At 55.3% G+C, this 22,243-nt stretch overlaps 2 protein-coding genes across 6 annotated transcripts in view; one reads left to right on the plus strand and one right to left on the minus strand.

The window, feature by feature from the left end:
* Nucleotides 1-5,652: 5,652 nt before the first annotated feature.
* Nucleotides 5,653-9,917, minus strand: Sirt6 (sirtuin 6). Of its 5 annotated transcripts, none has more exons than XM_027419195.2 (8): nucleotides 9,766-9,917; nucleotides 9,456-9,583; nucleotides 9,014-9,196; nucleotides 8,343-8,402; nucleotides 7,257-7,352; nucleotides 7,104-7,184; nucleotides 6,539-6,662; nucleotides 5,653-6,456 (listed from the first exon to the last, which is right to left on the minus strand). In XM_027419195.2, the coding sequence occupies exons 1-8, from the start codon at nucleotides 9,829-9,831 to the stop codon at nucleotides 6,190-6,192; spliced, it is 1,005 nt and encodes a 334-aa protein (XP_027274996.1). In that variant the 5' UTR covers nucleotides 9,832-9,917; the 3' UTR covers nucleotides 5,653-6,189. The 5 variants fall into 5 exon arrangements, with proteins under 5 accessions (XP_027274996.1, XP_027274995.1, XP_035301450.1 ...); XM_027419194.2 differs by having other exon boundaries at nucleotides 9,014-9,256; XM_035445559.1 differs by lacking the exon at nucleotides 7,104-7,184.
* Nucleotides 9,869-22,243, plus strand: part of Ankrd24 (ankyrin repeat domain 24) — a 19,376-nt gene continuing 7,001 nt past the window's right edge. The window contains exons 1-15 of the mRNA XM_035445864.1: nucleotides 9,869-11,159; nucleotides 11,915-11,979; nucleotides 15,818-15,904; nucleotides 16,016-16,146; nucleotides 16,221-16,309; nucleotides 16,785-16,849; nucleotides 17,502-17,559; nucleotides 19,293-19,363; nucleotides 19,496-19,602; nucleotides 19,784-19,971; nucleotides 20,496-20,533; nucleotides 21,102-21,182; nucleotides 21,292-21,399; nucleotides 22,023-22,067; nucleotides 22,180-22,243. The exon at nucleotides 22,180-22,243 is cut by the window's right edge and continues 1 nt beyond it. Coding sequence (XP_035301755.1) covers nucleotides 11,944-11,979; nucleotides 15,818-15,904; nucleotides 16,016-16,146; nucleotides 16,221-16,309; nucleotides 16,785-16,849; nucleotides 17,502-17,559; nucleotides 19,293-19,363; nucleotides 19,496-19,602; nucleotides 19,784-19,971; nucleotides 20,496-20,533; nucleotides 21,102-21,182; nucleotides 21,292-21,399; nucleotides 22,023-22,067; nucleotides 22,180-22,243 — 1,168 coding nt within the window. The 5' untranslated portion in view covers nucleotides 9,869-11,159; nucleotides 11,915-11,943. The remainder of the gene's footprint in view (nucleotides 11,160-11,914; nucleotides 11,980-15,817; nucleotides 15,905-16,015; nucleotides 16,147-16,220; nucleotides 16,310-16,784; nucleotides 16,850-17,501; nucleotides 17,560-19,292; nucleotides 19,364-19,495; nucleotides 19,603-19,783; nucleotides 19,972-20,495; nucleotides 20,534-21,101; nucleotides 21,183-21,291; nucleotides 21,400-22,022; nucleotides 22,068-22,179) is intronic.

The raw sequence follows: 22,243 nt of genomic DNA on the forward strand, positions 1-22,243 counted from the left end.
TTTCACACAGAGGCTTCTCTCTGAAGCCTCAGGTGGAGAGACACTCACGCCACTGAAGGCAGAGCTGGGTGGACGACTCTGCCGAGTTCCACCCGCCTCCACTCCCACCCCAGGTCACAACAATCCCTGTAGCTTTTGTTTGCAATTGCTTTTTAGGAACTAGATACTCAGGTCAGGCCTTTTTGCTTCTCCGGCTGGAACCTTTGCTGGGTATTGTCCTGCCTGAGGGCACCGAGGAACAGCAGAGGAAGGCTGGTTCCCAGGTTCACCCAGGGGTGGCCACACAGTGGCTGGGTCCACTCAGGTCAAACAGGCCAAGTTGAGATTCACCCTTCCCAGATGCCTTTAAGTTTGTGTCAAGTTAACAAAACCAACCAACCAACCAACCAACCAACCAAACAACCAAACAAACAAACAAAAACCCCGAATCATCACACCAAAGCAAACAGCAAATGAGGGAAAAGGGAAGGGGCCATCTACACAAATCTGTTTGCTTTTCAAGTTTTGCATAATCTGGAATTTCTGATACTTCATAACTGAAAACCAGTGTTCTTCTAACTTATTTTAATAAATAATTCCAGCAGGAGAGGTAGAAAATGTAATGGGCGGGCTCCCACATTTGCTGCACTGAGTTATGAAAATCTCAGGCTGAAAAAATGCCACCATTCATTGTCCAAACAGCTCCCTAAGACATATTTCCTATTATTCACTGGACAGAAACTGAGCTATTTCAATCAGGGGGTCACCAGAGGAACACAACCTTGTGTGTATTCATCCATATGTGTGTGTGTGCGAGCATATGTGTGTGTGTGCCAGCACATGTGTGTGTGTGCCAGCACGTGTGTGTGTGTGCCAGCACATGTGTGTGTGTGTGTGAGCACATGTGTGTGTGTGCGAGCATGTGTGTGTGTGCGAGCATATGTGTGTGTGTGCGAGCATATGTGTGTGTGTGCCAGCATATGTGTGTGTGTGTGTGCGAGCATATGTGTGTATGTGCGAGCACATGTGTGTGTGTGTGTGAGCACATGCACGCACAGGTGTGTCAGCATGTGCCTTCGTACATGAGCACTAAGTTACCCCTGAGACAGTGCCACCAGCACAAAGCGGGCTGCCTCTGTAGTCCCAACCTGGCACCAGAAGATTCCTGGAGAGCCACCGGTCCCTACTCCCTGGTGAATGCTTGGGGACACTGGCTCTGCCATCAGCAAAGGAGCCCACAGCAGGAGTGGTGGGCAGGTCAACCTGGCAGCCAGAGAAGACCATGACCCACTCTATGTCTGGGCTGCTACCAATGGCGCGGAGCTTTCCGGGACAGTCAAGGCAGTTGGGGCGACTCTTTAGGTTCCCCCTTTAGGTAATTCTAATTTGTGGCAGGTTGACATCAAGTGAAGCATAATTCAAGCCTGGCCAAATTTAAAAGCCCACTTCAGAGGCTGCAGGGATGATGGCTCACACTGTAGAGAGCTTGCTCTATGATCGTGAGAAGTGGGGTTTGGATCCCAGAACTCATGGAAAAGCTGGGTTTCTGGTGCTACACAAACCCCGGTTGGGGGTCATTGGATTTCTTCAGGCCTCACTGAGGAACATATGAGGCCCAGGCTCAGGGAGACAGTTGGCCTCAGAGGGATAGACAGGTGATCCTGATACTCTCTTCTAGTGTCTGCACTTGTGAACGGGGGCATGGCTCTGACATGTATGAGCATATCTGCACACACAAGCCTGTGCATACACTGACACCCTTGCATAAAAACACACATCAGGGCTGGGATGCAGCACAGTGGTTATGTATGCTTAGCACATACAAAGCCCTGGGTTCTATCCCTAGCACAACACACACACACACACACACACACACACACACACACACGAGTGCACAGGCACCGCATCTAGCTTTCCTAGGATTGCTTCTCTGGTGTTCAATTGCCGATGGGTTACTGGACATGAGTCCCTTTGTGGGTGACCCACACTGCATGCCTGTTACTCTTTTCAGGGTATCAATCTCATGTGTCTTTTTTTGAGACAGTTTCTTTGTCTAGTAACCCTGGCAGTCCTGGCACTAGTTCTGTAGACCAAGCTGGCCTTGAAGACTTGAACTCATGGAGATCCACCTGCCTCTGCCTCCCAAGCGCTGGGATTAAAGGTGTGCGACACCACTGCCCAGCTCATGTGTGTGTTGGAATTTTCTTCGGGCTACTGACCAGCTCCCAAATAAAGACATATTTTTAATTATGAAAGCTTGGCCTTAGCTTAGGATTGTCCCACTAGCTCCTTTAACTTAATTTAACCTGTTTCTATTCATCTGTTTTGCCTCAGGGCTTTTTACCTTTCTTTCATTCTGTTTGTTCTACTGGCCTACTTCCTCTGTGTCTGTCTGTCTGGCTCCTGGTATCTCCCTGGCATCTTTTTCTTTCTTCCCAGAGCCTAAATTCCTCCTCGTGCTTGCCCTCTCTGCCTGGAAGTCCCACCTATCCCTCCTCCCTCGATGCTGGCCATTCAGCTTTTTATTAGACCAATCAGGTGCCTTAAGTTAAACAAATGCAACACATCTTTGCATAGTTAAACAAATATTCTGCAACATGTGTCTTTGTAAGGGGAACAACTGCAGGCCTGGCCACACTGCCAGCCTCAATAGTCCTCTCCTATAAGCCCTCTTGTGTGAACACAGACAATGTCCATCCCACATCGCTTACACGCATAGGATTTCTCCACAGAGAGCTTTCTCACGTTGCTGTAAGAGTTCCTGCAAATGAGGGGTTTCCCATGCTGCCCTCGTGTGGACTCTCTGCAGTGTATGCACATGTTACTGTAAGGATATGTGGGAGCAAAGCTTTCCTGCCCAGTTCACATCCATGTGGTTGATTTTCAGGAACCATTCTTGCCTGTTCCAGGGAGTCACCAATCTGAAGTTTTCTCACACAGTGTGCACACTTACAGAGCTTCTCTGTGGTATGACCTCTTGTGCTTGTGATTTTTTTTTTTTTCCAAGACAGGGTTTCTCTGTGTTGTCCCGCGCGATCGTCTTGCCAGCAAGAACGACACAGGACACTAGGATCCTTCTGCAGTAAAGCTTTAATGCATCTTGAGAGAGAGATGATCAGCTTCCGACTAGGGAGACCCCGAGCCAAGAATCCCGTCCCCTTATAAAGGCTCATAAGCTCCGAGCAGTGGGTGTACAGCTGGGATAGGTGGAGGACTCATCACCCTATATGACGCCACGAAAGAGGCGAGGCTAGGCAAGTGGAAAAACACTGGGCACATGCGAACCAACGTTGTTTACTTGATCCGGCAGTGGATGTCAGCGCCATCTTGTAATGGCGAATGTGAGTGCGGCTCCTCACACTGTGTAGCTTTGGAGCCTATACTGGCACTCTCTCTGTAGACCAGGCTGGCCTCGAACTCACAGAGATCCGCCTGCCTCTGCCTCCCCAGTTCTGGGATTAAAGGCGTGTGCCACCAACACCTGGCGAGCTTCTTGTGCTTTTTTTAAGGATACTGGCATTCACACATTGATGGCATTTACAGGGTTACTCTCCCATGTGGACTTTCATGTGCTCCTGATGGGGTGAGGGAAGCCTGAAGGCCTTCCCTTACAGCTCACATCCATAGGGTTTCTCAAAGGGGTCCTTTCCTGTCTCTGAAAAAATCGCAGATGAACGCACGCTTTCGTACACTGTTGACACACACAGGGCTTCTCCCAGGTGTACATTATCATGTCTTCAAAAAGCTGAGGGATGGCTGATGGTCCCTCACACTCCTTACATGGCTTCTCTCCAGTGTGTGACATCACGTGTTTGGAGTTTCTCTCTAGTGCAGAGACACATGTAAGCCTGACATCAGTCCTGGATGGATTATGTTCAGGGTGAACTGTGAGAGATGATTGTTGTATGGAGACTTTGCTGGGTTCAAACTGTCTCTCAAGGTGGGGAGGGGGGGCTTCCTGGTCCAGGTGAAGGAGGTATAAAGATGCCTCCATATTGAACATGATTTCTGTGGGGTGGGGATAGAGCGGGGTTCATTGGCACTCCCAGGGCAGCATTCATGATCCCCCACCCTGGAATTCTGATTGGACAGAGCTGGTGATGTCTGTGCTCCAGTGCCCAGTTTCCTGCTCACTTCTGATTCACTGTATAACACAGGATACAGTTACTGGGGACTCTGACCCACAGCACCTACAATTGGTTAATTTTCCAGGCTCAGCACCTCAAGACTGAGAGCTGTCCTGAGATAAGTCCCTGACCAGGTATCAAGGAGACACAGATACAGAGACAGCAAGAGATGGGAGAGAGAGAGAGCCATAGCAAGCTTTGTTGTTGGCCACCAGCTCACAAATAATGACTCAGAGAGTCTATTAATTATGAAAGCCCAGTCTTAGCTAAGGCTTGTCCCACTAGCTCTTACTTAAATTAACCCATTTATATTAATCTGTTTCACTTGTGGCTTTTTACCATTTTCATTCTGTATGTCTGACTCCCTCCATGTCTTTGCGTCTGATGTGTGCCTAAATTCATCTCCTACTTCTCTGCCTGGATGCCGGCCTGTCCCTCCTGTCTAGGGCCACAAATATACCACACAGATAGACAGGGGACAGAGAGACAGGGAGATGCAGAGACACACAGACACAGAGGGAGAGAGAGAGAGAGAGAGAGAGAGAGAGAGAGAGAGAGAGAGGAGACAGTGGGAAAGCAACAGAGACCAGTCCATTGCCTGAGTGTCCTCATTTCTCTGGCCTTGAACAGTGCCAAGCTGGGCACAGTGGCTGCGTTGACTAACCAGAGCTGCAGGATGTAGCTCAGTGTAAGCATGAGGACCTGAGCTCAAATCCCTAGAACCCATATAAAAATGGCAGGCCTTGCGGGGCATGGTGGACTACACCTTTGAGCTCTGTGAGCTCCAGGCCAGCCAGGGATGCACAGTGAGACCCTGTCTCAAGAGAAGACTATGAGGGGCAGGGAGCTGGAGAGACGGCCCAGTGGTCAGAACACCAGCTGCTCTACATGGAAGCTCACGACCATCTGTAACTCCAGTTTCTGGGGATCTGATGCCCTCTGCAGTCATCAGGTAGCCGTGTAGGATCAGACATACATGTGGGCAAAACCCACATGTGCCTTGGTAACAGCAGTGCCAGGGAGGTGCAGAGAGGGAGATGCCTGGGGCTTGAGGGCCAGCTTAGCCTAATGGGTTAGCTCCAGGCTCAGTGAGACCCTGTCTCAAAAATCAAGTTAAGGGCGATGTGTACGCAACGTGCAAGAGATTTCTAGGAGACCAGTCCCCAGGCCTCAGAGCGGTCAGGACAGCTGCAGAGGTCTGGGTGTCACAGGGATGGTCTAATGCACGGATTTGGCCATGTTGTCGTGGGATGACTACAAAAACATCTAACTTTTTGGGACAGAGTCTCATGTAGCATGGGCTGGCTGGGGATTCTAACACACCCAGGCAAATAAAGGAGGCTAGGGCTGGTGAAAAGGCTCAGCCGGGAAAGGCGCTTACAGCCAAGCCTGACGATGGAGCTACGTTCCTGGGAGCCATGTGGTAGAGGAGAGAACTGACTGCTTCAGGCTGTCCCTTGACCTCCACACATGAACCTCCACACTATACACACATGTACATGCAAAAACGCACACATTCACACAGAAAGGAAATAAGTAAATGTAATAAAATTTAAAAAAAATGAAAGGAATTCCATGTTTATTGCATTGGGTGTTTCCAGGAGACTGGGGCCCTTAGCGTAGACGGATCCCTGGTGGCTCTGGATCAAGGGGTGCGGGATGGAGTGTGTGGCCGCCGCTCAGGCACATCCTGAGTCACAAGCAGGGTGTGGCAGGTGGACAGGCACATGAATCCTTGACACTGGGACTCCGTGTCCCAAGATTCCTCAGAGGGACGTGGACAAGGGCTACAGTGAGACTCCCAAGGAGCTGTGTTGGGCCTGGTGGCACCTGCCTGCCACCCTGCTACTGTGGAGGCTGAGGGGGGGCAGGATGCCAGCTCCAGGCCAACCTGGGCTACAGCAGTGAGTTCAAGGCCAGCTTGAGTGACTTAGGGAGCCCAGGTTTCAAAGAAAAATATGAAAAAGGTGGGTTATGGCATGGGCAAGCCCCGGCTCAGTCTTCAGCACACAGAAAGAAAACAGAATAAAAATCCCACTGCGTGTGGCTCTTACAAGTGCCCCTCCCACCCCTCGCACCCGGGTCAGCTGGGGACAGCCTCGGTCTTTACTCTTTTGGGGGGCCTGTGGGGTACAGGGCTGTTGGGCTCTGGCTTACAAACAGCATTCACCGAGCCATTGAGATGTGCAGGAGGCTCAGTCTTGGGCACAGCAGGGCGTGGCAGAGGTGGCAGGGCCTTGTCCAGCACGCAGGGTCCATCCCAGGTGGGGATCTCCAGCCCCAGATGCTTCATGAGCCTGCTCATCACGTCATCCACGTAGCCATGGATTCGCAGGTCAGCCTGGCGGTCCTGCCAGAGTGACGGACAGTTAGGCCGGAGCAGGGGACATGGCAGGGAACACAGGGCCACAGGGCAGGGCATTGGCACATACGTGTTTTGTGGGCTGTAGGTTGACAATGACCAGACGGCCTCCCCGGCGCTTAGTGGCAAGGGGCAGGTTCCCACTTGGACGGATCTGCAGCGAGGTGCCCAGGGTGACTGACAGGTCTGCGGTCCTGGGAGCAGGAAGCAGTGAGGGGCTGGGGGCGTGGTCAGGGTGTGGAGCCCCGCCTAGAATCTCCCAGTAAGGGGCTGGGGGCGTGGTCAGGGTGTGGAGCCCCGCCTAGAATCCCCAGTGAGGGGCTGGGGGCGTGGTCAGGGTGGAGCCCCGCTTAGAATCCCCAGTGCGGGGTGGAGGTGGGGCTCTAGTTCTGTGCTTGTTTAGTGCACCAAGGCCCAGTATTCTCCCCAGTACCACAGAAACCCTGAAACAAGAAACCAAACAAAGCTTCCAATCATCCCAGGGTCCCCTCCGCACCTATCCTGCCCAAGGGTGTGGGTGCGCTGCAGAGGACACTCTGCTGTCCCACCCCTGAGTCCTGATCTTCTGTGGAAGTCTATCCCATGCCTGTACAGCTGTGCCCACCCACTGCCACCCAGGGAGCACGGGGTCACACCTGCTGGCCTCATCAGCGAGCATCAGGTCCCGTTCAGGCAGTGCGTCCTCCCAGTCCAGAATGGTGTCCCTCAGCTCCCCCCTGCAGCAGGTCAGGGAAGGGAGTTAGGGCCCTCACTTCCTGACAGGGGCAGGTGTGAGGAAGGTTACTCACCTACAGGCCCTTAGGCCCCTGGCCTTGGCCACTGTGCAGAGCCGGCCCGTGGCCTTGAGGCCCATGGTACCCACGACTGTCTCTCTCACGTATTGCCTGTACAGGGGGGAAGGAGGGGGATGTGACTTGTCTAGCGCTCTTTCAGGGGTCTGGGGGTGGTGTAACCAGTGTATGGGGTACAGGCTCAATCCCTGGGCTACACTGCAAGACCAACAGCCTAGGGATACAAAGACAGGTGCCTCAGTCTGGGAAGGGCTTGACATGCAGACATGAGGCCCTGAGTTCAAAAGGCGGCACAATGGAGCAGATTTACCACCCCAGCGCTGGAGACCCCAGGAGGTTCCTGGCCACTCAGCAAAACCAGCAATTGACAGGTTCTGAGAGACTGTGCTTCAGAACACAAGGAGAGGGGTTGAGTTAAGACACCTGATGCTGGGGCTGGAGAGCACTAACCGCTTTTCCAGAGGACCCAGGCTCAATTTCCAGCAACCACCTGGTGGCTCACAACCACCTGTAATGAGATCTGGTGCCCTCTTCTGACATAAAGGCGTACAAGCAGGCAGAACACTCATACATTAAGTAAATGGGTAAATCCTTAAACCCCCCCCCTCCAAATGACAACAGCAAAAAACCAAACCAACAACAATACAAGACCATCCACCAGTGTGTGTGTGGGGTGGCCAAACATGATGGCTCATTGGCTGTGATCTCAGCACCAGGAAGCAGAGGCAACTTAAAGAGGGGGTCAGGGGCTGAAGCTCAGGGGCACAGCTCTTGCCTAACACCCTCGAGGATCTGGTGTAAAGCAATGTTGTCTGCTGGCTGGGAGCCACAGCAGGGGGGTGGGGCAGGGAGAACCCCTCACTTCCAAGGATGTGGCTTGTGTCGCCCTGTTTTGTAGCTTCTTGCTTGGGGGACCTCCTCATAGCTTGTCTGTTTTTAACTGACTGTCACTGGAATCAGAGGCACCTCCCAGCTTTCCCTGGGGCCATTTCAGGACCTGTTAGCTGGTTCAGCGGAGGAACCTGGGAGAGCCCCACCCTGGGAGAGCCCCTCCCCTGCCGGTCTTCACTTGCGGACACTCACGTCTTACACTTGGGACATTCCTCTACAAACATGTTTCCATGGAGCTCAGCCAGCTTGTCCCTGCGGAAGAGAATGAGAGTCAGGTCCCTTCCTCCCTGAACCCTGAGGCTTGGACCAGTTGCTCAGCCTGCCTCTTCCTCCAGAAAGCCTTCCTAGGCTGCTCACCCACAAGGTCTAGGCTGAGGAATTGTTACAGGTGGCGATGACCCTATCTCTGCAAACACAAATAGCTGCTCCCCACTACAAAAATCTGTTGGCCAGATGGACCGTGGTGTCGCACGCCTTTAATCCCAGCACTCGGGAGGCAGAGGCAGGCGGATCTCTGTGAGTTCGAGGCCAGCCTGGTCTACAGAGCTAGTTCCAGGATAGGTTCCAATGCTACACAGAGAAACCCTGTCTCGAAAATCTTAAAAAACAAAAAAACAGAAAACAATCTGTTGGCCTTAGAGCACTTGCCTAGACGCCCCCAGTGAGGGGCTGGGGGCGTGGCTCAGGGTGGAGCCCCACCTAGAAACCCCCCCATTGACCAAGTGCTGGCCTACTTTAGGCTCCAAGCTCTTCCCCCCTTTCCATCTCCAATAAAATGTCCCTGACCCCGGGCAGGCAGCCTGGTTCCCGGATAAGGAAGGGGTGCAGCTGAGCCCCACGCCCCTGGTCCAGTCCCATCTGACCTGGGGAAGCCCGAGCGTACGTGCAGCCCGTCCACATTCTGGCTGACGAGGAAGCTGAGGAAGCCCGAGCGCTCCAGCTGCACCAGGGCCATGTGGGTCTTGGAGGGCCGGGCGTTCTCGAAGGTGGTGTCAAACTTGGGGGCCAGGCCACGCTCTTCCATGGTCCACACGCCGTGGGGGCCTCTGAGGACAGCGAGCAGAGGACAGAAGTTCCTTTTCGAGTGCAGGCCTCGTCCTGGGAGCCTGAAGTCAGTGTGTGCTGCGGGCTGGGTCCCTGTCGGGGAGAGCCAGCCGGCCAGCCGGGGACCCCGCAGCCGGGGACCCCGCAGACGCGTCCCAGCATCCCCTGCAGCCACACATCGCCGGGATCTGTGGCGGCTGCCCCACCTCACGGCCGTCCCCGCCAGCGCCCTGCCTCAGTTTCCCGTGCTCGTTCACAGACCTGAAGTCGGGGATGCCGGAGGCGGTGCTGATGCCGGCGCCCGTGTGGAAAACCACGCTGGAGGCCTGCAGCATCAGCCGGGCCAGCTCCCCCACCTTCCGCTCCAGCTCCTCCGGGGGGTCGAAGATCTGTGGGGACGGGGGCACAGCTGGGCTCAGGGACGGACCCCACCGCACCGCACCCACCCCGCCCGCGGGGTCCTCCTTCCAGGAAAGTCCTTCCCGCTGTCTACACTCCGTGTTTCGTGCTGTCCCCACAATGCCCCACTCGTCCGGGCCCCCGTCTGGCGACCGGGACACCGTGGCCTCACCTCCGGCAGCCCGCACTTGCCCTTATCCGCATACGGCGACAGCCCGGCTGCGTAATTCACCGACATCGTCGCCAACAGCGCAGACGGGAACAATAAAGTTTCCCTTGTTGAGGCCGCTTCCGCCGGAAATGGGGAAGGGACCGCCGGGGTGGGAGCGTTAGAGGCGGAGGAGGTGTTTCCCCCCGGAGCGCGCGCGCCGCACTGACGCCGCGGGCGCCATCTTTAGTGCTGGCAGAGACTTGCGGGCTGCCTCGCGAGCCTTCCCTTCTCGTCCCCGGCGCGCTCGCAGGAACCGAGTCCCAGCCCAGCCTGGCTGTGCAATGAGACCCTGTTTCAGAAAAGCGACAAAACCAGCAACAAAAACCATTAAAAACAACCCCCGGAACTCTCACTCCGTGGGTAGAGCTCACCCCTCGTGCATACAGCCGCGGCGGGAGTTCGAAGCCCGTCTAGAGGTCGTGAGACCCTGGGCGGCCTTTGGGTCTCTGCTGTGCGGCTGTCAGCCCGTGTCTGCCCCTTTCTGAGCCACAGGATAGAATGAATGGGAACTTGGGGTTCACAGGCACCCCCTCCCCCGGGCGCCCTGCCAGCATGTTCTCAGCTTTGTTTCTGGGGATAGCACAGAGCATCACGGTCAGGTCCCCACGTTACACAGAGGGGCCCGGAGACGCAGAGAGAGATGGGGAAGGGGATACTGGGTCAGAAGCACCTCCTGTGATCCCCTCCTGTGGCAGTCCATCCTGACCCCTGTGCCTGCTGGTGGTCAGACGGGACCAGGCCACGGCGATGGGGGCAGCAGTCCTTGGGGCTGCCCACATGAGCAGGCTGGCCAACAGCAGTCCTCCCTCTCTGGGCTCATCCCGTCCCCCTGGGCGGATGCCCCCCCTTCCTGATCAGGTGTCACCCCGACTCTGCTGCTGGCAGCTCGCACTTGGAGCGGGTAACCAGAGAGGCTGTGGTGCACGCAGTGCTCTGGCCTAGAGACGCCTCAGGTAGGGGGATGAGACTGTGAGAGGCCAGGGAAGACGCTGCTCTGGGTCCCAAGGAAGGGGATACTGTGTCAGGGGGTTGGGGAGGGGGCTGCTTGCGACACCCGAACACATACATGCACCTGCACACTCGTGACAGGTACACGGGACCCACCCGACATGCGCGGACCTCGCTCAATGTGCGGCCTCCTCCCTGAACCATTGTGGGAACCCACAGGTCAGCGGACCTGTGCTGCCCCACCTCTTCCAGGAGGGAGACCCCTAAATTCACAGGCCTTACCCACACGATTCCATCCTGACTGCCAACCTGAGTTTCCTGTTACCCTTGGGTGTGATTGAACTTTATAATTGGGGGTGAGAATGAGCTGTACACTGAGCTGTAGAGGAGAAAGGAAGGATGGACAGGTGGGTGGATGAATGGATGGATGGATGGATGAGTGGATGGATGGATGGATGGATGGATGGGGTGGATGGGTGGGTGGTGGGTGGGGGGGGTGGATGGATGGATGGATGGGTGGGATGGGTGGATGGATGGGTGGGTGGTGGGTGGGTCTTCCCTGAATAGATTGCTTTTGCTCATTGAGAGTAGTCAGAAACGTGACTGGCCTTCCTACAAGGGGCTGATTGTCAGGTGTCTCCTTCCCTCAACCCCAGTAAGTAAAAAGTTTGTTACTGGCAACCCTGGATGCAGTCTAGTGGCTGCACCTTGCTTAGAAGCCAGATTAAAGACAGAGGAAGTGCCCCCGCTGGGGAAAATGGAAGTAGTTCCAACTGGGGAGATATACTTCATTCTGTCTGGGAGACAACACTGATCAGCACCTGGGGTTTTTAGGGTTAGTTCTACAGAGAAGGAGGGTGGGTCTTAGCATCAGTGATTGCACAAGAACAAGATTGCAGAGCTGTGTGAGGTGCTTGAGCTAATGGGGTCGTGGTGATGCCTGTTACTGTCCATCAGCCCCTTCTGGGGACTGTGCTGTTGGGTGAAGGATTAGCTCCTCTGTTTACAGTTGGGGACAGTTTCCTCAGACAGGGCAACTCACCTTCTCAGGGACACACAGCAGAGAGGGACTGGCAGTGTGGGAGAACAGAGGCTGTGCTGTGCAGGATGCTATGACTGACCCCCCCAGCACGCTGGCTCACTCCACCCATCCCTTCCCCAGAGACAGGACCAGAGTCCCCAGCTGGCTTGATGAAGACCCTCCGGGCAAGGTTCAAGAAGACAGAGGTGAGTCTGCAGGCCTGGGAGAGGGCACAAGCCCTCATCCCCACCTCATTCTCAAACTGCCATCGTAGCTCAGAGCCCAGGGCTCTGCCTTTAGCTCCCTCCACCACCCAGGCCCCTAGTAGCTGCCCTAGCAGCTTCATGGACCAGTTCTTTTTGTGCTAGCAGAATGCTAACCCTGCACATGGGCCCACTGACTCCCTCTGGTGGCCCAGCTCTGCTTTCCCACTCCTGCTTTCATTTGAATCCCTCTGAATCTAGCAATTCTCTGCTCCACGACCTCCGTGTCACCCTCACACGGGTTCGTCAAGGAATGAATTTATATTGTCTGCATTTGGGAGATGAAGGGAGGCTTAGAGACGGTGTGGAGGCTGCACAAAGTCACACAGCTCCGAAGGGTCCTGCCTCCTATGGGGGCTGGGCATCTGTGGATGTGACCTGCACGGGGGAATGGGAATGGAAGGGCTTGGAGAGAAACAGAGACAGAGACAGAGAGAGCGCGAGAGCAGTCACTTTCCTACACAGTAAGGCTGGACTGGCCCCCTAATATTTTCCAACTCACAGAACCCCTGAGAATCACAGCCAGTTGAAATCCAGTCACTGCAAAAGCCGAGTCATGGACCGGCAAGATAGCTCAGTGGGGAAAGGTGCTTGCAGCTAAGCGTTTTCTGTATGTGTTGCCTGCATCCATGTTCGCGCACACCGGCGGAGGCTGGGAGGGGGCGTCGGGTCCCCATAACGGGAGTCACAGGCGGTTGTAAGCTCCGTATGGATGCTGGGTCCTCTTCAGAGGCAGCCGGTGTGCTAACCGCTGAGTATCTCTCCTGAATTTGATTCCCAGAATCCACTGGTGAAAGGAGGAAAATGAGTTCTCAAAGTTGTCCTCTGACCTCTGCCTCGGTGCACCTGTGCACGTACCCATGGAAATGTAGTTTTTTAAATCAGAGGAAAAAATACTTTCTGAAAAGCCGAATTAGACCAGCTGTGATAGTGCACGCCCTTATTCCCAGCACTTGGGAGGCAGAGGCAGGTGGATCTCTGTGAGTTCGAGGCCAGCCTGGTCTATAGAGTGAGTTCCAAGACAGGACTACAGAGAAACCTGTGTGGGAAAAAGACCTGCCTATTTTAAAAGCTGAATTATTTCGAAATCTTGCAGCCCACCCCTGATGAGAAGCACCTAGCTTGGGATGGGATGCGGGTGTGTTTCTGTGGGGCACTGAAGGGGCAGTGTTGGGGTGGGAGAGGCGGGGGCGTGGGGCCAGCTTGGGCAGCAGATGGGAGACTTGTCCTGCCCCCGCCCGCCCTTCTCTGGTTTCCCTGCAGCAGCCAGAGTGAAGCTCCGCTTTGTTATGGCAGCCCCAGGGAAGAAAGCGAACACCTTGGCTGCTGTAGAGGCCTCCCTGGTGCCCTGGGCTTCTGGGTCCCCTCCTGGGATGGGAAAACATCAGGCTCCCAACAGGTGTCCCCACGCTGTCGTACCAGGCCCCAGCAGGGGCACAGTGGGCTCTGGGCATTGGTTTCTCTTGTCCAGAATGGAAATTACCTTATCTGGGCCCCTCCTCGCTGACCTGATCTTATTTGAGAAAAATTCCTCCAGGGCAATGACGGAGGCTTGTAAAGATTTGTTGTTGCTGTCCTTGTAGCCCAGACTAGCCTTGCCTGCCTCTGCTTCCCGAGTCCTGGGATTGAAGGCGTGTGCCACCATGCCTAGCTTAGTAGTTACTCAGTCAGTCAGTCTGTCTGTCTCTGTGCCTCTCTCTGTTGGCATGTGTGTGTGCATGTGTGGGGGGGCGTGCACGCATGTGCCAGGACTCTCCATTGAGAATGACATACTGGCCCAGTGCCCAGAGTGTTGAGGGACAGGGAGGCAGGACTTGCTGGTTAGGGAAACCACATTGGTAACTGTATAAGGGTGAGCTCCTCACTTCACTCCAAGTTCTGCCTGTCTGGGAACTCCACATCACACAGTATCTGTCGTGTGTCACTGTCTGCTGCCCTGTCCCCAGGACACCTTCTATAGTGCCAGCTGCATGCACAGAAGCCAGAGCCGGAAAGAGTTTGCCTTGGCTCTGAGTTTCCGAGGCATCCAGCAGTCACTCAATAAAGGCTGATCAGGAGAGCCTTTGCCCAGGACTGCAACGTGGTGTCCAGATCCCTCCCCCAGCGGCAGGCGTGGGAGGCCTCTGTGGGTCCTTCGCGGAGGGCTCTAATTCCGGCCAGGGCGGGACCGGTGCCCACAGACCCTGGGGACAGAAACGCGGGCTGCACCCTCTCTTTCAGGTGATCTGGGTTGGGTGAGTGAGGCGCAGCTTTTACTGTGTCCTCACTGTGTACCAGGCCTGTGACGGTCGGTGCGTCCGGCTCAGCAGGGCCCTCCAGAGCTGTGTCTGGCAGGTCTAAGTGAAACCCACTGCGTAAGTGAGGAGGGCGGAGGCCCCAGCAGGTGAGGTCAGCCCGTAGGTGGAAATGGGCGGGGCAGGCACGGGTTCAAGTTCAGAGTGAGAGCCGCTGGAGGGGCGCAAGGGATGAGAGTGTGGATGCATGGACGGGTGGGCCAGAGGAGTGAGTGCGTGAACGGATGAGCGAGCCAGTGGAAAGATGGGTTAGTCAATGGGGTGAGGAAATTAACCAGAGAATGAATGTGTGAACGAATGAATGAAAAGATAGACCTGAGTGTACGAATGAATGAGTAGACGACTGGGAGATGATGGACGAATGAATGATGGGCTACCTGCCAGGCAGGGGTGGGGCAGAGCCGGGCGGAGTCTGAGCCTGAGGAGGAGGGCGGGGCCGTGAGTCTAGGGGACGTTGGCTTGGTCTTGTCTGGCCCTGGCCCCACCCTTTTGCCATGAAGCAGCTGTGCCTATGCGCTGCCGCCTCCTTCACGGTAGGCGTTTGGGTCCCACTGCGCCTTCCCCTCCTTCCCGGGAAGATGCTCTGCCCGGGCAGGGAGCGGGGCAGCTACGGGGCGCGGGCCGGACGTGGAGGGCTGCGCCGAGGGCCTCTGTGCCGGCGCAGGGTCAGCCGGGCGTTGCGGGGTGCAGGTCTTGTAGGACACTAAGGACAGTGACTTGGGAACAGTCCATGCTCCTGGGCAGGAAGTTTGGGAATATCTGCGGTTGCAGCTCTGGCGGCCAAGCCTTAATGCTGAGAGGGGACATTAAGAGGGGACGGGGACGATGGGACCTTGGCAGAGCAGCTGTGAAGCGCAGGGCCGGTGGGCGTGGGGGTCCAGCGGCACTGGAGACTGTTTTGGGAAAGGCCGGTCACTCCAGCATTTGGAGACTGAGACAGGGGAATTTAATTTGAGGCTAGCCTGACCACATAGTGGGACTTAGTGTCAAAAAACTGAAGGACAGTAAAATAATTGTGGACGAGGGGCGGGGCGATGGCCAACGTGTCAAGCTTACACCCACAAAGGCCGCGCTTCTCTCCCCAACACTAGTAAACCAGGTGTGGTGACTCACACTTGTCACCCCAGCCCGGGGAGGGGGAGGCAGGAAGATCAGGAATTGAAGGTCATCCTTGGCTCACAGGGATTTTGAAGCCAGCCTGGGCTACACGACACCGGATCCTCCCTCAAAAAATCCCCCCAAACTCGCCTTTAATCCCAGAACTTTGGGGGCAGAGGCAGCTGGCCTGATCTACACAGACAGCTGCTGTCTCCCCCACCCCCCCAAAAGATGGGGCGCTGTCTTATAAAACTGGCCTTGGCTTAAGTCAGAATGAGGGAGGTGGTTTGAGGACTGGCATTTGGAAGACACCATGGTAGTGGGCCTGCAGACACATGCTGGGGGATGCAGGTTTCAGAGGCCCCCAGCCAGGACTACCTACCCCACAGCTCCGGCTCAGCCCTACCGACCTCGGCTCCTGCCCGCCCTGTGGTCCATGCCCTATCCCGAAACCCGCAGCAAGAGGCAGGCGCCAGGCAAGTGCCCAGGAGTGGGTGGGTGAGAACCCGAGCAACTGCCCCTGTTGCTTGGTGGGGAGGGGACAGGGATCTATTCAGTCCCTTGCGCCTCTGGATGTGCCTCTGCAGGGCCAAGACTGGGGCAAAAGTGACCAGCGCCTGCTCCAGGCCGTGGAGAACAACGATGTGGCCAGAGTGGCCTCGTTGATCACCCATAAGGGGCTGGTGCCCACAAAACTGGACCCCGAGGGCAAGTCTGCGTGAGTGCCCAAGCCCTGGGACCCGGGTGGCTTTGGACACCCTTCTGGGAATGACCCCTAACTCATGCCTTTAGGTTCCACTTAGCTGCCATGAGGGGTGCAGCGGGCTGTCTGGAGGTGATGCTGGCTCAAGGCGCAGACATCATGAGTACAGATGGAGCAGGTACTTCCCGGAGTGCCCCTGGGTGGACTATATCAGCTGTCCAGAGCAGGGACCACAGGGCCAACTGTAGGATCTCACACTGAGGTTGTAGCTCAGTGGGGAGACACTCAGAAAGTACGAGGGAAGCCCCGGGGTCCATCCTCCGCACCCTGGCACACACCTGTCATCCCAGCACTGTGTGGAGGCATAAGCATCAGGAGTTCAAGTGATCCTCAGCTCTGTATGAACCAGAGGCCAGCGTGGCCTATATGAGACTTACCCTTTAATCCCAGCATCTGGGTGGCAGAGGCAGGTGGATCCTTGTGAGTTCCAGGTCATCCGGGGCTACACAATAAGACCCTGTATGGAAAGACAACAGACTTCACAAAAAGGTCTGTGAGAGCAGCTGGTTTTAAGAAGTAGCTGAGTTTGGAAGTTCAGGCTTGGGAGGGGGCTGAGCACACCTGGAGGACACTCCCATCTCTTCTTTCCTCAGGTTACAGTGCCCTTCACCTGGCAGCCAAGTATGGGCACCCTGAGTGCCTGAAGCAACTCTTGGAGGTTCTGATGCCCATTCTCTGTTCATATGGAACTCCAGTTACTTCCCCAAACCCCAGATGCTCCCGGTCCCCCAGCTCTGCCCCTTCTGTTACTGTCATCCAAGTAGGGTCACCTGGGGGGGCTGGAAGATGTGTTCTCAGGGTAGGAAGATGGGGAAGGGGAAAGAAAGCCAGAGGGTCTGGAGAGGTTGCTCAGAGCACTAGCTGGTCTCATAGAGAACCAGGGTTCCCAGAACTCACATGGAGGTTCACAACCATCTGTAACTCCAGATCCCAGGGAAACCTAGACATCCCCCTTCTGGCTTCCTCAGGTACTCATGTACGTACACACACACACACACACACACACACACACACACACACTTAAAATAGATCTTAAAAATAATGAATTTGTGGGCCAGTGAGATGCCTCACCAGGTAGAAGTGCTTGCCCCAAGCTTAGTGACCTGATTTTGTTCTCTGGGAACTACATGGAAGGAAAGAACAGACTCCCATAGGTTGTCTTCCATTCTTGGCAACATGCTGTGCCAAGTACCAACATGCACACACACAGAAGCCAAGGCCATAACAGGCAGAAACAAGCCTGAGATACAGCAGAGCCCAAGGGAACAGTCACTCAGGAAATACAGATGATGTCACCTGTCACTTCCCAGGCTTCCTGTGTGGTGGACATCGAGGACAACAGTGGGTGGACAGCCCTTCATCATGCAGGTGGGTGCAGCCAGGGTCTGCCAAATTCAAGGAAGGTTCTCTGCCGGTGAAACAGGCCCCCAGCTCCTCACTGGGGCATTCTAGGCCGAGCTCTATCTCTGACCTGCAGCCCCAGATCTTTTCTTAGATTTTATGGATGTGTGTTCATGTGTATGGCGTATGGAAGTCAAAAGGCAATCTAAGTGTTATGTCGGGGCGTCCTCTGCCTCCCGTGAGACAGGGACTCTCTGGACCTGGCCTCCACAATTTAAGCTAGGTTGGATGATGAGTAAACCTTGGATCCTTTTGCCTCTGCCTCCCTGGTACTGGGGTCATGCACCCCCACACCTGACTTTTATGTGTGTTTTGGGGATGAAACTCAGGTAGGTCTCTTACAGACTGAGGCATCTTCCCAGCCCTCTTCGTATATATTTTGATACAGTCTCTGTGTAGTAGAGGCTAGGTTTGAAGTCGGGGGTTCCTTGCACCAGCCTCCGAGTTGCTGGGTGACAGTTATGGGCCATCATCTTCAGTTGCTGCGCTTGTTCGGTGTGCAGCTCAGGGCTCAGCTTGAGCCACAGGCACTGTCTGGACCAGGCCTTTTGTCCCACTGTACAAAGAAGCTAGGCGCATGCCCCAGTGGGAAACCCTATCTCTTGGATCCCAAAGCCTAGCCCGTGGGTGGACAATTCTTTCCAGTCTCCTGGGTGCCTTGCAGGCAGCTTCTCTAGTCCAGACGCCACCCTCAGAGCAGCAAGGGACTGATTACTGGTGCCCATGAGGACAGGGCCCAGGCCTGCAGACCCCGCTGGACACAACCCCCTGCTCCAGGGGACAGCACACTTGGGGTCGCTCTGGGAGTGTTAGTCATTAAGTCCCCAGTCAGAGTGGCATCTTCAGGTGGTGTCCATGCCCACAGGCACTCTAGGGGATGTCTTAAAAATTAAATTGCATTTATTTGTTTATTGTGGGGCTAGGGACATCTGTGTCACGTGCTTGTGTGGAGTTGGAGGCTGACTTTTGGGAGTGGTTTATCTCTCCCAGCAGGTGCGTTCTGGGGATTGATCTCAGGTCAGTGGGCTTGGCAGCAAGCACCTTTACCAGCTGAGTAATCTTCCTGGCCCACTAAGAGTTGTTTTTGTTTGATTTAAATTTTTTTCTTTGCTGTTTTTTTGACACAGGGTTTCTCTGTGTAGCTCTGGCTGTCCTGGAACTCACTCTGTAGACCAGGCTGGCCTCAAACTCGCAGAGAACTTCATGCCTCTGCCTCCTGAGTGCTGGGATTAAAGGCACTACTGCCTGGCTGATTTTAAATTTTTTAAAAAATGTATTTACATTTTTTCAATGTGATGAGTATTTTGCTTGCATGTTATGTCTGTGCTAAGCCAGAAGGGGGCGTCATGTCCCCTAGAACTGAAGTTACAGATGGTTGTGAGCTGATGTTTGTGGGTGCTGGGAACCAAACCCGGGTCTTCTGTGGCAGTAGCCAGTGCTCTAACTGAACCATTGCTCCAGCCCTGAGGTTTTAGTTGAGGCATGGTCTCATTCTGTAGCTCAGGTTGACCCCTAAGGTGCAACCATCCTCCCTCCTGGGCCTCCCAGCTGCTGGCATGACTGGTGTTAACTGCCATGCTGCAGAGTGAGTTCCAGACCAGCCCAGGCTGCAGACTGAGACCCTGTCTTAGCAATAAACATGAAGGTGTAACAGCAGGCAGCTGCCTCTTTCACCCAGTTTTCTGTCTCCTCTTTCCCAGCGGCTGGTGGTTGTCTGTCCTGCTCACAGCTGCTCTGCTCTTTCAAGGCACACATGAACCCCCGAGATCGGGTGAGCTGACGGGATCTTGGGGGGCGGGATACAATGCTATCCTTGCCGTGGCAGCCACCAGGCATCATCTGCAAATCGTGAGTGAGTCTCCAGGGTTAGCCCTCACTCATACCATCTCATCCTCTCTATCAGTCGGGTGCCACGCCCCTCATCATAGCAGCTCAGATGTGTCACACAGATCTGTGCCACCTCCTTCTACAGCAGGGGGCTTCAGCAAATGACCAGGATCTGCAAGGCAGGTGAGCACCTCCCTTCCTGACCTTTCCATCATATGCTGTGTGACTTGGAGCAGGTATCTGGACCTCTCTGAGTCAGGGAACTAGGAAGCCTCTTCCATTTCTTCCTGGTCTGTGTGTAGAGAAGGGTTTAAAGGGTTGGGGACAAGCCTCTGCCTCCTCAGCAGCTCCCTTACCCCCACAGGACAGCCTTGATGCTGGCATGTGAGGGGGGCAGCCCCAAGACAGTTGAAGTGCTCCTGCAAGGTGGAGCCCAGCCGGGCATCACTGATGTGCTGGGCCAGGACGCCACTCACTATGGAGCCCTGTCTGGGGACAAACTCATCTTGCAGCTTCTCCAGGAGTCTGCACAGCACCCTTCACCTGCCAGTGGTGGGTGTGCAAGCCCTGCCCTTCCTACCTACTCCTTCTAGGCAGTTTCTGGTCACCCCCTCCTTTGCTTGTTACTGATGGTTTCAAGGTACCCAATCTGCTGGGTCATGAAAGTTCTCCTTTTCCCAGCTCAGGGCAGTTTCAAGGAGCCCCAGAAGACTTAAGAGTGGTCTGAAGGTCCACTGTGATTTCATGGGTCACCCTTAGTATGGAAACTTCCTTTCCTAAGAGGTGACAACCCTCTTTGTCCCCTCCCCAGACTCCACTGCCCTGAGAGTATGAGGCCCTCCTCACCCAGGGTTCCTACCTTAAAGTTCCTGTTTCAGAGACTGGGCTTCATGGTCCACAACCAGGCGACTAGAGAAGAGAGAGCCGAGTTTGTGGGTAGCCTAGGCTACTTAGTGATACCTCTGCCCCAAACAACAACAAAAAACACTAGCTCTTGGGAGCTGCAGAGACCAGAGGCCTTTCTGGAGCTGAGAACACAGAACTGGGCCCCTGACTCTGCTCCCCCTCTCTCCCAGCCTCTCTTGAGGAAGACTCCGGAGAGGCCTCGTCTCAGGTAGGAACCTGGAAGGGCTGACAGTCCACACACTCACTAACTCCGCCCCAAAGAAGAGACAGACCCACAAGTACAGCAGTTCTGTCCCCGCTGCCCAGTGGTGGTCACGTGGATACCAGCACTCCTACAAACTGGGAACACGGGCCTGGACGGTGGTTACTAAGGACTGATTCAGGCGGAGGAAGAGATGAGCCTGGCCACTTCCACGCCCCCACCCCCGGCCCAGGTCTTCTGTGTCTCAGGCTTCACAGGGATAGAAAATGTCCCTCTACTGCAAACACCACGTGCAAAGGCCCTGGGGCAGGACAGAGCCTGGCATGTGGGGAGGCCAGTGAGGGGCCAGGTGTCTGGAGCAGAGGGAGAAGGAAGGGGTGCAGTAGAGGACAATAGAGCTAGGGAAGGGGTGCACAGTCAATGGTGGGGACGGGACGAGTGGGGTGAACCTGGGGTTCATCGCAAGGATTCAGGGAGCAGCTGAGGCTGCAGACCACTGGGGGCTGGCCACAGTGGATCCCGAGTGGATCCTGGCCCAGGCCCCGTGTCCTATGTCCCCCTGTGCCCACACCAGAACTCCATGTCCAGCCATGAAAAGCGAGGGGCCCCCAAGAAGCGGAAGGCACCCCAGCCTCCAGCCAGCACGCCTGTTCCGGTAAGAGATGGGGGTAGCCTGGGGTGGGAGGGGGCTCTGCCTCACACTCAGGATGGTATAGCCCTGGATACCTCACCGAAAGTGACTTCCACCGGTGGGGAGGGGACAGGACGATCAGGACGCTTATGAGGAGATTGTGCGCCTGCGCCAAGAGAGAGGCCGACTCCTGCAGAAGATCAGGGGCCTGGAACAGCACAAGGAACGGAGGAGAAGGGAGGTCTGGAGGCTGCGAGGCCTGTGGTCTGGGTGTGGGGGAGCTTTTCCTCGGGACACCAAACCCCTTCCTTCTCCCTCTGCTCCAGAAACCTGGCCCCTCACTGGCCTCCCCACATGCCAGGCTCTGTCCTGCCCCAGGGCCTTTGCACGTGGTGTTTGCAGTAGAGAGCTGCCATCTGTCCAGCTGTCCCCAAGGCTCTCCTCCTCATATTCTCTGATTGTTACCGACTGACTGACATCTCCCCAGTTCACCTTATTTAAAGTCACAGCCTCATTGTCAGCTCCCTTCATATCCACCAAAGTGCTCACCACTCAAAGGCACGCCCCTAAGGGCACACTCAGGTGAAGGTGCCAAGCTCAGAGTGGATAAACACTGGATGAATGACTGGTCCACGGTGAGGAATGAATGAGTGAACAAATGAATGACCTGGGACAGTGTGTGCTATGGATCAGGCCCTGGGCCAAAGCCCCTTGAATGAGAGAGAGAGAGAACAGTGTGAATGCTCGGGCTGAGTGTTGCAAAGTCAGTGCTCAGTGTGTGCAGAGCATATTGTCATAGCTGACAGACACTAGGTGCTGCGTAGTTATCTAGCTCTGTCCAGCCCCAACGTCTTCTACCCTCAGCCCCAGGAAGCAGAGGCCAGCTCAGTTCACAGCCTGGAGAGGCAGGTAGGTTGGGTGGGGCACTGCTTGGGAGGGGCCCAGGCTCCTAGATTTCAGGGTCCAGGGACTTCGGGGCCTGGGTCCTCAGATCCTTAAGTGCTGATCTTGGCCTCTGCAGGTGCAGGAGCTGCAGCAGCTTCTGGTGGAAAAGGAGGAGGAGAAGGAGAGCCTGGGCCGGGAGG

Source organism: Cricetulus griseus, chromosome 5 (genome assembly GCF_003668045.3).
Source record: "Cricetulus griseus strain 17A/GY chromosome 5, alternate assembly CriGri-PICRH-1.0, whole genome shotgun sequence".
Classification (NCBI taxonomy): Eukaryota; Metazoa; Chordata; class Mammalia; order Rodentia; family Cricetidae; genus Cricetulus; species Cricetulus griseus.